This window comes from Onychostruthus taczanowskii, unplaced genomic scaffold (assembly GCF_017590055.1).
Source record: "Onychostruthus taczanowskii isolate IOZ18803 unplaced genomic scaffold, ASM1759005v1 scaffold77, whole genome shotgun sequence".
NCBI classification, from domain to species: Eukaryota; Metazoa; Chordata; class Aves; order Passeriformes; family Passeridae; genus Onychostruthus; species Onychostruthus taczanowskii.
Genome location: NW_024505561.1, coordinates 5234658 through 5253026, shown reverse-complemented (window position 1 = coordinate 5253026; position 18369 = coordinate 5234658). Strand labels below are relative to the sequence as shown.

General features: G+C 37.4%; 1 protein-coding gene across 2 annotated transcripts in view; it reads left to right on the top strand.

The window, feature by feature from the left end:
- The window catches only part of NALCN (sodium leak channel, non-selective), a 212108-nt gene that overhangs the window by 156469 nt on the left and 37270 nt on the right, over positions 1–18369 (top strand). For both annotated transcript variants that reach the window (XM_041423382.1, XM_041423381.1), the window contains 2 exons: positions 161–302; positions 14135–14208. In XM_041423382.1, coding sequence (XP_041279316.1) covers positions 161–302; positions 14135–14208 — 216 coding nt within the window. The remainder of the gene's footprint in view (positions 1–160; positions 303–14134; positions 14209–18369) is intronic.

The following is an 18369-nucleotide window of genomic DNA, read 5'->3' as shown; positions in this document are numbered from 1 at the left end:
GTTCTGGCACTGTGTTCATTTATGCATCTATATCCCAGTACAACTTTTTCTCAGGAGTTTTTCCATCTCAGCATTAATGGATTGTGACATGTCAGAAGGAAAACCAAATATTAACTCTTCTTGGAGTTTTATGTGTCAATATTCTCTATTTGTTCCCAAGGGAAAGTTTTATGAAGCAGTTTATTGATCGCCAGCAACAAGATACCAGCTGTTTGCTGCGAAGACTTCCTTCAGCATCTTCTTCCTCATGTGACCACTCTAAAAGATCGGCAATTGAAGAAAACAGATATATTGATCAAAAGGTAAATTAAGAGTATAGGATAGTATATATCTTGCCTAGAGTATTGTAAGAAAAGGCAACAGATTATTCAGTATGTCAAACTACATAAAAAGTGAATAAAAGTTAGGATGATTGAACATAGGCTAAAAGGTTATGTATAATTCAGCCTAAAACAGACATCATAGCAGATCCTCTTCTGGTTTAAGTCTCCCCATCTCCTTTGAATTCAAAATTCAAGATTTGATATATTAGTTCTTTAATGCATGCATCATCTGAAGCAATTTTTCTGAAACAGTTCTGCTGTTATTCATTGAGAAGCTAGTGGAAAATTAAAGTTTCTGAATATCACACTGGATTTTTAAGTGTCTTGATACTATTACAATCTTGAAAACACACTTCACTGAAGGAAGTGTGAAGGAAGGAACAGAGCCTAAATGGTCATCATCTACTTTAACAAACAGAGCAGAAAAATTGGATAAGTTGTTGATATATCTGTGTAATCAATGAAGATGAGGAAAAATTTTGAAATTATTCTAATTATTTAGAGGATATTACCCTATCTGTAAGCCTGGGAATCACTAGAAAACAGACCCTGAACAGATATATTTGATACCCATTGTGCTAAAAGCTGCTAGTCTCCCATGGATGGTTGGAGTTGAAAAATACTAGCACTGCTTGGAATGATGACCATGATGATGATGATGCAGCAGCGTAAGTAGATGTATCTGACTTCTGACACCTTATAAAACTAAAGGAGTGGAAAAAATATTTATGTGCATCATGGAAGATAAGTAGTTTCCCAGATTTCTAATGGCATCTACAGAAATGTCAGTCCTTGACCACTTGTAATATTGCGTAATTGCATCTACAGAAATATCAATCCTTGACCACTTGTAATATTGCATAGACAAAAGTATTATTATGTTTCAGTATTGTTTCAGTATTGTTCACTGTTGAATCCTCTTTGAATATTAACATCTGTGGTTTTTAAGTACATTTTAAGTTACAGAATCGCAGACAAGAAATAAAAAGTCTATGCATTGCTGTTATGTAGTATAACTGGCTTTCCTATTGTGTGTTTGCAACCATAACTCAGGGCAGCATTCATACAGGCAGAGTTGCAGAGCTGGGGGGCAGAAGAGTTGGGGAAAACATTACTCTTCTGATAATGAATGAAAATAGACAATTTGTCAACTAGTGTTAATTGCCATCTCTAGTTCTGTGCAAGAGCCCATTCTTGTGGCTGATGTATTCTATGGCATCAGTAAACCAAAGCTGAGCAGCATGACCTGGGAGGGAGGACTGTGGCAAAATATGGCATATCAGGCCAAGAAGGCTGTAGGAAGGAGTCAAGCCTACGTGGACATCATCTGCTTTAACAAGCACAGCAGGAAAACTGGATAAGTTATTAAATGACAAGCCTAGGGGCTAGCAGAACAATGCCAAATATCACTAATAATGGATCTCAAACACCATGCCAGGGTAATCAGAGTACATTTCTGCCATGTAATGAAGAGATGAACAAAGACCTTAAAGTTGTCTCAGCCACACAGGTAAGTCCACAGTATGCAATGCAGAGCTGTGCAGTGGCTCAGTAGATCTGTTTATATGAATATAATTTAGATGTATTAAATTCCATCTTAATTCCTTTTGCTTGCTGTTTACAAAAGCGAATTGTTACTGTGTTTGAAGACAGATGAATACATGGCACAGTTTATTCAATGAGATCTTGCAGTATGAAAACAGAATGCTGAATTCTTTTCAAATTTTCACTTCCCTCCAAAAGCAAATATGCAGTATCTGACTATAATTTTTGAATTTAAATGAGCATTTGCAAATTGGTTTTGCATTATTCAACCTGCTTTAGGCACATACTTTAGGATCGCCATGCCTCAAGTGTAGAAACAATGATGAGTAATATTTCTGATAAATGCAGCTTAAAACAAGGTATTTACACATTCTTATTAAGAAGAGAAAGCACTAAGAAGGATTTTTGAAAGTAATTACTCTAGCTTTATATAGTTGCTGTTGCCAAGGCAACCTCATTTGTGTATGATCAAATCTTAAAAATATCCTTAAAACAAGCTTGGAATGACTGGTTGTGCTTAAGTATTAACCTTACATTCAGACTTTTCTTTGTAAAAAAAAGAAACATGACAAAACATTTTACTGATCTCAATGCCTGGCAGGATGCCTTCTCACTGCTCCTGTTAGCGTGGGATGGCTTCAGAAACTTTTCACATGCTTTTGCATTGCAGTTGATTAGAAAAAAGTGGAATTAAAAGGCAGAATCAAAAGGTGAGATCCTGCTGGCAGATCTGACTCTGTCCTTCCTTTGTGGCAGCTGAACTGTGGCTAGTCCCTCCAGTTACTCCTGGACTTAAGTCAGTATTTATGTGTTCCACACCTGCTTAATTGATTGGAAACCCTTACATTCCCCTATTTTTCCTTTATTTCCACTTCAGCAATATTCTTTTTTTCTTTCTCTAAAAACCTGCTGCTATATGGTTTTGTGTTTAGAATCAATCTGCGCCATAATTTGTGCTGATCAATAAAACAGATTTTATATATGTTCTCTTATAGAATGAATTTAGCTAGTGTTTTCAGTATTATAATTATTATAATTACCCACTTTGTTTAAAAGTTGTTTTAAAGTGTAAAAGGGGAGTAGATTGTCAGTGCATTCTTTCTTTTTTTTATTCAAGGTATTCTACCTTCTCAAAAGAATTGGAAAAAATTCTTTTTGGTGTAAATCACCGTAACCATGACTACAATCCATTTGATATTATTTTCATCTATGCCAAATCAAAAGAACATCTTTGGAAAACAGATTTCTCTGCTATACTCCTTTTTTTCTAGTCAAGTCTGTGAGTTGCATGGGTTTTTCTCTTCCAAATTTTTAAACTATTGTGAAAGTTATAAACTAACCAAACACTATTATAAGAAATCACTTTTAGATACCTAAATGCCCTTTACATTTTATACATCCCGTAAGAGTTCTCTGTCAGTGTGTGGAGTCTGAGTGGGTGTGTGGATACAAATTGTACCATGTTCTTCCTTCTACATCCAATGCCAGCAACACCTGGGCTCTCCCACAAACAGATGCTTGATAGGCAGCTTAGCACTGCTTTGTTTGAGTTGTTTATTATTATCTGTAACATTTTGGTGTGTAAAACTGGGATTCTCTGGCATTCTCTGAACTTAAAACTGCTGAAAATGCAGAATGATAATTTCTTGCTCTCCATTTGAGGTCCTGTAGAGAAAATTTATGTAAACTCAGTGATCTTGCCATAGACCTACTCCCCTGCATACTGATCTAGTCTGTCCGGATGTGATCTGCAGGCCATGAGTTGAAGAACGGTCAAATTAGAGAAACCAGGACTGTTCAGATTGGTGAGCATTCCCCCTGTTGTAGTAGAAAGCACTGTGAAGGTATTTTCCGGTAAAAGAAGGAAGATTTCTTGGAAAAAGCACACAAGATTAAAAGAGGGATTTAGAGTATTAAATGTACATTGTATATGAGGAAAAGGAGAGTTTTAGGGACAGAGAGGGAAGTGTTCTTTTATACTTCTACACTTGTATGAAAATTATGCACAGTATGCTGGGAATTTTCTTAGATAACCAATATTTCAATAAATTCTTGGCCAGAAGAACTGGATGAAGTATGGAAATGTAATTTTAGTGTGAGTGGGTGGATGAGAAAAAAGGAAGTTGGCAGAAAATAAGGACATCTCAGTGGCTTTCACATAGCCTGAGGTATAGTTGCAGCAAGTTTCAGGGGGACAAAGAATTAAATTAATGTGAGATTTATAACAAATTAGGTGTCCAGTGAAATACATTTGAGTTGGCTGTAGAGCATTGGCTTTCCCTTCTTAACTTCAAGACTGGAATCAGAGGGGCACAGAAACCCTTCGAAGTGTTTTCCTAAGAGACTTCCAAGTTTTAGCAAACCTTGCAGAAAATTATTGTGAGATGGACACTTCCTTGGCCATACCACACAGCACGTGGCTGTTAGATTAAAGTTCAAAACTGACAGACTCAGGAGATAAACTTTGAAAATGCTTATGGTTCAATATGTACAGATAATACCGATAACCCATGTGCATGTCTACAACAGTGGCAAAGCAGGAGGGAATTGTAAAAGAAAGTATGAGAGCTTTTAATATATCCACGTATTTTATAGCTCAGACTTGGAGCATCTCCCACTTAATTGAAGGAATATAATCAAGTCAGCTCCCTTATTTCTCCATTTATAAGATTAATTGGATAGTAGCAAAAGTATTTTCTCTTTTCTCTCCCTTCTATCATGCTGTTTCTTGGCTGATTCCTTCCGCATGTATGAGTTCTGGTTTTAGTTCTGCAAGCAGTGCAGTTAGTAGCCATTGCTTTGTCTGGTGGGAGCCAGCTGCAGCACTAAGGTCTAGCTCCTGGGAAAGCTTGGCCTCCCACACCATGTGGATCTCCCACTGATTTCCTGCTTACAGCAGAATGTACCTTTGTGAAGGGAGGTTGTGGTCAGGAAGTGAGAGCTGATCTCGGAGGTAGCCAGAGCCATTACCGTGGAGGACTGTGAATATTCAGTGGCAGACCTTGTGCTGGAATCTTTGTTTAACATATTTTCTTAATATCATAGATACTGCTTTTGTGAACTGCTGAGACATGCCCCATAATCTTGATAAGATGTTTTTGTTTAATCTGGATATATGTCCTATGTTGGGTTTTTTCTGACCTGTGCTCAGCTTCTTTAACTATTTTTAACTATTTTTTCTTGAGAAAAGAAAACAATCTTCTGAGAGCATTCCAAAAGGATTTTTCCTTGCAGAAAGTATTTGTAATTACAAAAGCTGAAATAGTCTTTCAGGTCTTCTAAGGCATATATTTTAGTATGGAAGACAGGATGTCCCAAGATACCTTTCAGAAAACCATCAGGGGCGAAGACATACTCATATATTCTATTTGTACTTTTTTCCTTAAAACTAAGGATAGAATATTTATTCATAAATTACAATGTTCAGATTTTCTGTTTCTTACTGTAGTAAATTTACATCTCATGTTAATCTACCTTTCTGAACTTTATTTTGGGCGTTCAGTTGTGCAAAGCAGAATTTTGGCACAAAAGATACAATAGTGTCGTGTTCCTTATTATTCTTTTCTGTAAGTAATTTGACAGAATAATCTTATGACATTAATTTTGAATATAGCAGAAACTAATAAAGAGTAATTGTACATATATTCCAAATACAAAAGATTATTTATTTTTAAATACTACTAAATACTACATTATTTTCTGAAACAATTATTGCCGAATTTTGTATATATCAACAAAAATCATTCAAACTTTTTCTTCATTTTCTTAATTTGTCTGAATTTAATTCTGTCGTACAATTTAGGTTTCCATGTACCACTTGTTAATTAAACACAGCCAAGTGCTTCAAGTCTTACCTATCAATGTTATTCACAGGATAATGCCAAAATCTATCTTGTTATGGCATACAGAAAAGTCATTAAAACAATGTACCTGCTGGAATGATAATGGCTTTTGGATCCAGCATTTTCTTGCTCATTACAGTCATAATTTTCAAAGATTATTTTTGTGCTATGTCTGTTCTCATCAGTTCTTTCTAATGAAGTCAATATGCATAAATACATTGATGTATTTCAGGTTTACTGAAAATCAGCTGACCTGTCTCTTTTGTATTTTAAAGATTTTCTTGTTTTCATATAAAATGGATATATAAAAATGTCCCTGTGTCTAAATAAGCAATTTATAGATTTCTTTCTCATTAAGCATTTTACCAAATATACATTTGAGCTAGTAATGTTTTACTTCTCTGGCCCTGTTTGCCTTCAGAGTGGAGAAGACACAACTCCAATAGTGGCAAGACTGTTCTGTTATGGTCTGCCTCTGACTTCTGGTGATTTTAAATTGCTTTGTCACTCTTGTCTCTGCATAGTAGGTTCAAAAGTCTGCCTGAAAAAATGCCAGTTTTCAATAACATTTTGAGAGATAGGAGGCCAGGGGCTGGATACTTTGCCATTTTCAAAAAGAGCCATAATTCTGGACTTCCTTTTGGCGTTTGCTTTCTACTTCATCAGTTTCACAGTAAAATATTTCAAGTGTTTGATACAAAGGCTATGGAGATGTATTAAAATACAATGATAAGATCATACTTCTCTTTTTTCTTTAATAAAACAAAATACAAACATGAAAAAGTTTTAGTGCAATTGTACTTTGATAAAGAGCCCACATTAGTTTGGTGTGGAGGAAAGAGGCAATGAGGGTCTGAGTTACAGGAAAACCCTACTGTTTGAATCTTATACATTACTTTTTCCTGCTTCTACCAAAGAATCCAGATCTCCATCTCCAGGCCCTTCAGTCTCCTCCATCCACTCACAGAACTCATTCACAAGAACTGATTAACAACAGAAATTATCGCTTCTTTCTAGTGAAAGCAAGTGCATGTTCTTGTACAACCAGAAGTAATAGTTTTCCTTACCTCTCCCTTGAAACTCCCTGTCCATATCTTCCATTCCAAGTCCAGCCCAGCCTGATAGTTCCTTCTTCCCTAGAGCTTCAAGATCCCCAGCTCAGAGTGTGGAGGGGAGACTTCTCCTCCAGCACTGTACACCCAGCCAAGTGTATAAAAATCCCACATCAGCTTGGCCTGGAGTCCTTAGTTCCACTTGCTGTTGGCTGCCATGAGTAATCTACCCTGTGCTCTTCTTCACCTTTTCACAGGGTCTCCCTGACTCCTGCACTGAGTAGATGGAAAACAAAAGGAAGCAAACTTGTCCGAGGCTGCACTTGCCAGAATGATCAGAGGGATGAATTGCCTCTCCTATGAGAGCAAGCTGAAAGAGGGTTTTTCAGCCTGGAGAAAGAAACTTCTGGGGAAACCTTATAGCAGCCTTTCAGTAGTTGAAGGGGGCATATAGTAAGGGGGAAGACTTTTTTTAACAAGGGCCTGTAGCAATAGGACAAGGAGTAATGATTTTAAATTAAACGAGCATACAGTCAGGCTAGATATAAGGAAAAATGTTTTTATTATGACAGTGGTAAAACAGTGAGTCAAGTTGCCCAGCAAGATGGTGAGCTCCCCATTCCTGAAAACATTCATGTTCAGGTTAGATGGGGCTCTAGGCAACCTGATCTGGTTGAAGATGTTCCTTCATATTGCAGTGGGATTGGACTAGATGGTCTTTCAAGGTCCCTTCCAACCCAAACCATTCTGTATTTTTTGAAAAATCTGCCCATTAAACCTATGAAAGTTTAGAACTCAGGTATACCAAAGGAGAAAAAAACCAATCATGTTACTATAAGGCATAAAAGAGAGGGGTCCTTCTCCTTCCCTGGAGCTGCTCCTCCATGTGTCTGAGATGGACTATCCCACCTTTAGGTCTTTGGAGATTTTATGAGTGCTAATGTGAGCCTTGACCACATCTTCAGACCTGATTTTAAAAAGTTCTTGGTTATGAAAAGATGTGTAGATTTTCCAGACCAGTAGTCAGCTAATTAGAAGAGCTTTACCTTCCATAAGAGAGAGGCAGCAATCAAGGGATACAAAACGAATCAAGACTGTTTCAGGTCAATGACTCCCAGGAGTTAAAGAGATTATGCCCACTTCTCATTCTAGACATCTGATCCAAAGGGACAGTCTTTGAGTTCTTGGGTCCCTTATCTAATGCTATACCACTTTCCTCACTGTGTAGTGAGCCTGTTTCTTACATAGGACAATCTCACAAAGGGACAGATTTTCAAAGTCCAAATGAAAATACTTAGTTCTACTTTGAGAGAAGGGAAATAGATTAGTGATCTCTAGAGCTCCCTTGTAATTTCAGCCTTTATGCAAAGATTTCAAGAAAGCTTAAGAAATTCCCTACTACCTATAGTCACTTAACTTGCTTAAAATTTTGTTAGGTATCTACCAAAAACTTGCAGTCTGGCCTTCCATCACTCTTCGTATGACTTTTGTCATGCTCATTTTAAAGAGTCCAATCTCTTCAAACCAAAGATACATTGACAGAATGTTGTTGAACAAATATTTGCATTTGAGAGGCTACACAGCAAATTTCTGTGGGCCAGAAATATTCTGTGTTTTATGGAAGGCTCAAGCTTTGAACAGATTCTGCCCAAATATTTCCTTGCTAGTTCGTAAAAATGTTTCTGATACACCGCTTATTGTACTGACTCTTCATATTTTCCCTAGAAGCTGTACATATTTAAATAACAATATAGTACCTAAAAATCTGTTCATTCTGCAAGTCTACATTGTATTGGCATACAGCAAATTCCAAACTAAAATAGAAGCTTTGGATGATTTTTTTTCCTTCCTTGGAATTTCTGGCATGGCACAGCAGACTGTTCCCATATGCAGTTGCCTGTAAGAGCGTCATTAACAGCACTAGGCCAAAACTTCTTATTTTCACATAAAACTTAAATAATTACCTTATGAAAATGCACTGCAGGCTCTGGGGGTTTTTTCTACTGTCAAGCAAACATTTCAGATATTCATATTTCATTATGCATTTATGACATTTTCTCACTTTGTATTCCTGAACAACCACTAACACTTGTTTCTTCTGCCAGCTTTGAAGCAGTCTGATATAAAAATCATACACTACATCACCACAGATTTTACCTGTTGGTAGAATACAATTGTTTAACAAATTCAAGTTGAAAATAATTGCTATATGTAGCATTTGCTGAGGTCTGGACACTACAAACATTTCTAGAGAAATACATCAAACCTTAGTAAACCAAAATATACAGCATTTCTCAAACATAAAACCAATCAGCTATGTCTTAGGTGGTGTAAATTATCATAGATCCCCCTGAAGTCAGCAGTGCTGTGCCAGTACATCTAGTATGTAGAACTGGTCCACATTCATTTCCTGACACTTCACAAAGGTATTTTCTTGTGTTGCTTTGCTTTTCATCTTATGCCAAGGATTTTCTTCTTCCAGGGTAGAAAGCCTGTATTTTTGAAATACACTACTAAATAAACATTACTGAAAGTGTCTGCAGTACCTTTTCAAAGCAGTGGGTGGCACTTGCAGAGCAACAATGTTCTGTGATTTAGCTTATTTTACAACCATGGCTTTGTCCTTGTCGACAAATGGGATTTCATGGGATGGAGCATTTAGACCAAGTTCACTCTGACTGAACTGAATTATTTTGTCTGTCTAAGGTCTGTCCTGCCAACAGCAGCAAAGGGTCAACACTTGTGGTAGAGAAGCATTACCTGCAGATTTTATAATGCTGTGGTCATGTCTGTGTAAATAAGCTCACCAAGACACAAGCTTTATTCATGGTTTAGCAGCAGCACATTATATCCATCTAAAACCTTTCCATTCAGGAAATACTATTGGGAATTTGCTGACTTGCCACAGCAGGTCCTTGCAGTTTAAAGTAAAGTGCAAGAGTTATTTTAAGTGTGTTGCTGAAAACATATTTTAGAGTAATCAAATGCTGTTAGGTGATTTCAAGACAGTATCATATGCTAAAAGAATAATGTTCTTTAGCAGAAAGCTATATGGCACTGTGGTTTCTGCATGAAGTGTACTTATCAGTGGTAGAGGGAAGTAAATAAATAAATAAATAAGACTAATAAAGATACACTGAGGGTGTCCTCACAGTGCAGCACAATCTGTAATAAAAAAACCCAGCAGGCTAGACAGATACACCCCAAAATAACCTCAGTAGAGTGTACTGTAATTATTTAATTTCACATTTTCTGATTGAGTAATGTCTTTTGTATGTTAACACTGTTTATAATTTCCTCTGCAACATTCCAGAACTCGGCAGGTATCACAAGTTTTAATTGCCAGCCTCATTCTACACCAGCATGAGGCATCTAGACATTATTAAACAAAATACTTATCATCACCCCCATTTTCTGTTTGTACAGTCCCATTGCATTTGCCTGGTGTGCTATGCAAATTTGGAAAATTAAAGGGGAAGTCGTTTAGTTCATTTATCTAATATAGAAATAAGGATGCATGTTTTAAAAATCTATAGTAATGTTTGATTTTCTTCAACATGCATATTGACATATGTGTGTTGCTATTTGACTGACTACTGACTCCTTTGAATATGAGAAATAGATCAATTGTGCTTATCTAAGAGTATTTTCTTGTATTGCTTCTTCTGGATATTTTTAACTGAAGATAAATTCACCAGTGTTCTGCTGAAGGAATGGCTCCTGATTCCTTCAGAAAGAGAAAGGAGGACCATTGTCTTCAAAAGTCATAATCCTTGGAAGTGCCTAGGTTGTTTTGTGAATTCCATTTTGGACAACTGAGACCTCTAGGCACCAAACTCTAGGATCTTGTATATGCCTATGTATTCCTAGATTAAAGAACGGATACCTGACTCCAATGTAAATTCCATCACAGTCCAGACGCAGACAGGATTGTAAGAAAACCTTCAAAACTTCACCTAAGCCGCAGTCCATTGGGTGTGCCAAGGTCAGTGCCTAAGGATGTCCTGTCTCAGCTGTAAGTTTCACAGCTAGTCCTGAAAAAAGTGAAGGAAAAGTAAATGCACTTTGCACAAATAATGTAATGCAACATCCTGTTCTCATAGCTTTCTCCGTACCTGTGACTTCTTAGGCATGGAGGGGAAGCCAAATGAGGAGCAGTTGGGGTCACTTGATCTCTTCTGCCTGGAGGAGAGGAGAGTGAGAGGAAACCTCATCACGGTCTACAACTTCCTCATGAGAGGAAGAGGAGGGACAGGCACTGGTTTCTTCTCTCTGGTGATCAGTGACAGAACTAGAAGGAAGGGCCTTAAATTGTATCAGGAGAGGTTTGAGTTAGATATTAGAAAAAGGTTCCTCCCCCAGAGGGTGGTTGGGCACTGGAACAGGCTCCCCAGGGAAGTGGCCACAGCACCAGCCTGACAGAGTTCAAGAAGTGTTAGGACAATGCTCTCCGGTACATGGTGTGACTCTTATGGTGTCCTGTGCAGGGGCAGGAGTTGGACTTCGTGATCATTTGGGTTCATTTCAACTCAGCATATTCCACGATTCTATAATTCTATTGCACATACTCACTAAATAAAATTCAGGAACAGCTTTGGAAATGCAAACAGAGCCCAGTTCTCTCCCATCTCAGTGGCTCCAGACATACATTCCTTCCTACAGCTTCCCTTCACCTCTCTGGCTGATGCACCTCTGACTGTGTGACAGCCAAATATTGTAGTACAGCACTGCTCTTGCACATCCCCAGCAGACAACTACGGTGTTCATTGAAGGCATCAAGCATAGGGGGTCAAACCATTTCCAGCTGGGGTGGCATAGGGATTTAGCAGTGGTTTTATGCAAAACATACACCACTGTCTGCTTTGTTAGTCTTGGTGCCTAGAGTGAGGGTTCAGCATTCCCTGATAAGTAGCCCTTGTCTTAGACCTGCCAGCATATCTTTAGATGCTTTTCTTGTTGCTGGCACTAGATAGTGACTTATGGAAGCACTAAGTGACTGCTCAACATCCTTGTGGAATCTTTAGAAATATGTAGACTCCTCATTCCTGCTTTCCCAGGACATGTTCCCTTGTTGATGACCTGGGTGAATTTCCTTGTTTGGACCACAACCTTTAAGGCTAAGGTGTTCTGTCACCTAATTTAAACACTGGAAAGAAGTGCTCTATGACAGATAAGGAGCTGTAGAAAGTTTCAAGAAAAATTTATATGACTCAGCTTTTTTTACATAAATCAGATGGACAAAACCTAGAAAATTGGTAGGAAATTAATGCTTCCTAAGTTTGAAATCTTCTAAATTTCTAAGGTGCTAAAAAGAATTATTACTAGAAATAAATGGACATAATGCATTAATACGTAGCACACTTTTTTTTTCTCTGATGTTTCATGAAGTTACAATTATTCTAAAGCATTTATTTATAACAGGAAAAAAGAACTGAGACAAAACTTCTGGTTTTCCACCATCATTATTCCCATAAGTTTGAGCTCCAATAAAGTCCAATGCTGATAAATTCACTAAACATGTGTCAAGATACTGCAAATGAATTAAAACCTACACAACTGTGTTTCAATATATGATATATTTATACCTACAGAATATTTATTATAATGGTATATTAATTCCCTGTCTGACTATCCAGGAGCCCCTTTGGCAGTCACTCTTGCATAACCAAGTCCCCTCCCCAGCTACACACCCCACACACAGGCACACCAGGTTTCCTCACCAGCTCTACCACAGGTTTCCCAAAGCACAGTCCCAGACATCCAGACCCTTAAAATGATTTAATCTTGTTACAATAACTGAAATACAAAACAGCAGCTTGAGTTGGGTGCCTCCAAGGAGAGACCCTCAAGCAAAGGCACCCTGGACATTTATACCCTCACAGTCTAAACAAACAAAAGTCTGGGGTCATCAGCTCCTGCCATGTCTTTGAGTACCATATGTCCCTGTGGCCTTTGTTAGGCAAAGGGTCATCAGTTCATGGCCTCTTGCCTTGGGCTCCGGCTCCTGCATCCCTAGAACTTAACCTGCAGCTCACACTGCAGCTGCCTGCACTGGATGTATTCCTCAGCAGCTATATCTCATACTAGGATTTTCAGTTTATTTTTATGTTTACCATATCCAGGCAATGGAATTTTTTCTTGTTTATATTCAAATATTCAACAAGTTTATTACTCTTTCTGTAATCTTAACTGAAATTCCAATACCTTATTTTCCAAATTACATTCTGAAGTGTTACATACCTCATTTCCATTTTCAAGTTGCCAGTTGTTTCAGGAACCCAGAGATTCTCAAAATAGGGGTGTTTTCAAATCATCTGTGTTACTACTTCTACAGGCTGTACAGAGAAGAGATGAGAAAGGTTAAAGGGGCCACACTTGTAAAGGCAAGGGGTAGGAAAGAGATTGTAGGTTGCTGTAACAGTTGCGGTTTAAAAAGCAGAATCCATTTTATTAAGTACAGCCAGTATAATTAACAAGTTTTTAAGAAATTTTCTAAGGTACTGTTTATCTACAAAGTAAGATCTTACTGTGACTCAGAGTCAATATGAGTCATCAGAGAAGTTCTGACAAAATTATTTGTTGAATGACTGGATTTGAGCTAGTGTCTGAGAAAATTTAAAGAACATGTAAAGAAATGTGCTTAAAGATTCTATTTCAGATTGATCAAAACCAGGACACAGATTGCTAAGAGTTTCCAGATCTCTCTCAACCATTTTCTTCAAGATAATGGTCTCCAAACAGTTGACAGATTTAAGTCTTACAATGTGCCAGAGGCTTTCTGTTCATCACAGGTGCAATTCCTGAGCTAAATTCCTCAGCTGTGGTTTGCTCCTTGATTTGCCATGTTTGTTAATCACTTGCTTGTTTTTTCATCAGTCCTTTCATTTCACGTTCAGGACCTCCTGTTCACAAGAAGATTCCTGAAACTGTTCATGACCAGAAGCAAGCATAAGCATATTTTGCTGAACACATTTTTTTTCTCTGCATCTGTGGGGAAAAAAAAGGCATTGAAATGATGCATCTGAGCTTTGCTTGCTGGCTCTTTTGTATAATCAAGGCATCTCCAGAGTATGATCCAGCCTAGTCAAAATCCAAAGTGGAAAAGGAGTAGCAAAACAGTGTTATTTGGCCAATTGGAGAAGAAATGTGTAATAAAGCAAATTTGTGCTAGCCAGCAAAACTATATACTTCTTTCTACACAGAACTGCCTAACAATTGGGATTGGAAGGCCAAAAGATGTACATAAGTATCTTGGTTGTTTTTCACATCCTTTTTATGCACTCAGCATCATAATATTTAATTGCTCTGTCACATGCACAAGTTATATTTTAAGACAGTTGAAAAGTTTACTGTCTTTTTCTTAATTTTACAGCTCCGTAAATCTGTTTTCAGCATCAGAGCAAGAAACCTTCTGGAAAAAGAGACAGCAATCAATAAAATTCTAAGGTAAGAGTCAGATGTGATTTGATATTGTTTTGACTGTCATCTGATTTCGTACAACTTTGTTTATTACTCATGTTACTGCATATATAATATTCATAATAGTGTATCCCTTTGTGGTACATCTGTTGCTTTCTTTAGCAAAGATAAATTGCTCTTTGGCTATTTTATATGCTTGAGCAGCAAAAAGAGAGGGATTGTACTTCTTCAATATATATTTCAATTGTATCATGCATAAGATCATGTTTCAGCTCTTTTCACTTCTTCCTTCTAAATTAACCATGTTTGTTCCTAAGGGGTGTTATTTTAGAGTTTTACTCCAGTTCTTGCAAATATCTGCACATAAATGTTTGCAGGGATTGTGCACTGAAAAGCATAGACTACAGCTAATCATATTCCAAGTACCTCATGGACAGTGAAGATTTCAAAACCGTGACTTCTGTAGAAAGGTTTCCTGAATGCTTTAATAATGATCACAGCTTTTGGTATTCCATATCAAGTAACTGCTCAGCACTGTAAATGAATAATGCAAGCCTAAGTCTCCAAGACCCATTTCTGAAGTTATCATTTAGGTAACTCCTTGCTGCAGTTTTTCATGCCACTGTTGGTTTTACATTAGAATGACTGTTCTCAACATAAGGTGCATTAATAATGGAAACAATTTATAGGTCACTGTTTTTGTATTTATGTTTGCATTTTGTCGGTGAGAGGTCCCAGGTAAATACACAGTATTAACAGGAATACTGATCTAAAAAGTACAGATTAAGTAAGGCAATGCTTTATGAGGAGCAGTGAACTAGGGGTTCTGTGTGATTTCTGAATGATGAAGTTCCTTGAATACCATTTGGGAAGTTTTGCTGTTCTGGTTCTTTTTAATGCTCTATAAGAATATAGCACAGGGAGAACTGTAGAAATTAACATGAAATTTTTTCTGTCTTTAAACCTGTGTAATGACAACATAAACAATTACTAATTCAAATGAATACTCACTGTAAAAATGTTATTGATAAATGTAAATGCAATACCATAAGTATTCAATCTTAACAATCTTAGTGCACTATTTGTAAGTATTTCTTTCACTCGTGTGCCTTGATTTTACAGGTATTACTGTTACAGATAGATGAAGCAAAATACTTCTAAAAATACAGGTTTAGATACAGGCATCCTGGCAGTATTTCAGTAAAACATTTGTAATGAAATTCTGTGTTATATGAGACCTGTGAAATGTTATTGACACCTCCAGGGTTTCACAAATGTCAGTTTGTTTGGTGTGTTTCATACACTATACTACACAGGAAAAACATAGACAAAGGAAAAAAAAACCCTACTTTTGCATATTCTTTTTTTTTTTTTTAGTCCCTAATATTGTAGAAGCTACATTCTTTCTTAGGTAGGAGAAAAAAATTAAATTCTGGAAACTGAAATTCAGAATTTTCCCGTCTGCACAGAACTTCCTCCTTTTCAGGAGACGTCTGAAATAGTGGGAAGAGAATCAAAGCAAACTATTGTTTGGACTTCACTAAGTTCTCAGAGATACAAGGACAGAGCCAGAAAGCAGTCCTGCCAATTTCAATCCTGCTGAATTCCACTTGGCCTTCAGATCATGGCTTCTGCCAAAGACTTGTATGTAAAAGGACTTCTTATCAATTTACCTGAATTCCTCTGAAGTTTCAGAAACAGAGAAGAAAGTTTTCATTTACTAATTTACTATTTTATTTTTAATTATCTATTTAATCTGATAATTTAAGCTACCTTTACTGAGTTTTCCAATCTATCTCCTGGGTCATCAGCAATAAACTTTGCGGAACACAGAGAAAAGGAAAGAACTTCCATCAGGTATGAAAAATATGGATCATGTGTCCTCTAATGCTTTCTTGGGCTGCTTGTAAGTCATTTAAAAAGAGTCTTACAGAGTCTTCTCTCTACTGAGAAAAGGAACAAATATAGTTTATTGTTTCTTGTTACTGACTGAAAATTGTTAAATAAGCTCTGATCTAGTGACACTTGCAATGCATCTGTTCCAGCATAAGAAGATTGTGTTCATGGCATATCTCGTGTGCAAATGGATAGAGATTGCCAGTGATGGACTGACTGGTCCTGAGCACTGCCAGTGTTTTTATGTTAATGACAGTGACAGCACTGTTGATGCAAGGGAATTTTACTAACAGGAAAAGAAGAGATAAGATTTACAGCTAAAACTTTAGATCCAGTTTAAGTAACACAAGAAAATTCGAACTCTCAACGCATGAGAGATTCTAGTTCTTATTTTTGCTTTAGTAGTAAATGCTGTAAACTCCTTCATAAAATTAGATGACTCTCAGCTATTCAGAGTATCTGACAAAAGAAGAAATGGCATTTATGCCAAGAACAATAAGAGATAACTCAGAATGTCCCTTCTGAAAAGATTGCTTCCAGCATAATCTTGATTTTTGTCTACCTGAATTAAGAAGCATTTTTCAAAGCAATACCTCGATATAGTAAAGCTGCCCATGGGCAACTTCAGCTTGATAAAATTGTTGTGTTGAAAGGGAATTTTAAGTCTGTTCCAGCCTAAGTCCACCTCTGACCTTTCCCCCCACCTACTTTTTAAACCTTGCCAAATTATTTTTTAATCAAATTGTGAATATTGCAATATTCAGCTGTATAGAAGGACCATGCATTACACATAGGTACCTTCATGTCTCTCTTGTGCATCCTTCTCTATCCAAACTTTATTTACTTTTATATGCTGAACTGCAGCTTGGCATCTTCTTCCGCAAGATGAGGAAGAAGGACATCCATAGCCCTTGAACACCAAGAGAGATGGTTCATGGACTCAGTCCTAGGTGTCTCACCTGCTCATCTGCTGTTATATTATGCAGCAAAACTGATGTCTTGGGTGTCTTTGTTTTCCTGCAGCTTTCTTGCCACACCTCCAGGGAGGTGTCTCATTTCTGAGTTTCTTTGTTTAGAGGCACCTTCACCTTGCTCCTTGAGGTCTTTATGCAATTAGGCATGGGAACCAAGTCAAGGATGTAGTAACTACTGTCCTGATACTTTGACTCTGATCAGTGCTTTGCATCACCAGTGCCAGAGCATGAAGGCCTTAACTCTTCACATAAATCCATTCTGAGGTGAAGACTTCAACCTTGAAAAATAAATAAAGTAGGAGTTAGAGACCTTTAGAACAACTTTTTTGAAACAAGCTCCATTTTAACAGTGCCTCTGAATTGCAAACAGCTCCATTCCTTTCTGAAAATTACAGTGCATTTCCCTCAGCAGCAATAACCACTTCTAGCAAATTTACTTTCTCCTGCATGTCTTCAGTGCTTCATGCTTTTCTCTCACTCTGTGTTGCTGCAAGCACAGCTTTTTCTCTTAAAAGCAAGTTTTGTGCCTGTGGTTCTCCTGACCCTCATTCCTTGCTGGATCATTATCTAAGAATGGGGTCTAGTCCTTTATTAGTCCCACTGGCTTTCTGAAGTAGAGAGAATAAAGTGGGTCCAGTAAAAATGGTGTGTATAAATCAGTTTGTTCTCTCCAGTGCTGAGGATAAGTTGTAAACAGCACAGAATGGTGGGGAAAATGAGCAAATTAAAAGTGATCTCACGTAGTCTAAAACATACTCAAAGTGTCAATAGTGCAAAATCTGATTCTGGTGTGCATTAAACCATGCTTCACAGAATCAGAGAATGGTTGAGATTGGAAGGGACCTCTGGAGGCCATCTGGTCCAATCTTCCTGCTCAAGCAGGACCACCCAGAACAAGTTGTCCAGAACCACATCCAGACACCTTTTGAATATCTCCAGGGAAGGAGACTGTACAACATATATATATATAATATATATTGTGACAGTTTGGGAAACATTGAAACATTGGGGTTTTTTTTTTCCAAATGGGCAGCTTTTTATTTGCTTTTCATTACAGCTGATGCTACTGTCAAACTATAAACTGATACTAGGGTGTACAACAGGATTTTCACTGTTCTAGACAAGATTTGTCTGATGTGTTGTCTGGTCCTGAGGGACATAATTCATGCTTAAGTAGAACATTCCATTTCATAAACCAAGTGCATTTATCTTTATTTTAACTGAGAATGCTGGGGTTGGGGGCAGGGGGAGGGGGGGAAGGAAAAAAAGGGGAGAAAGAATTGCTTGAATTAAGGATCCTGTTCTAGTTTGTGAATAT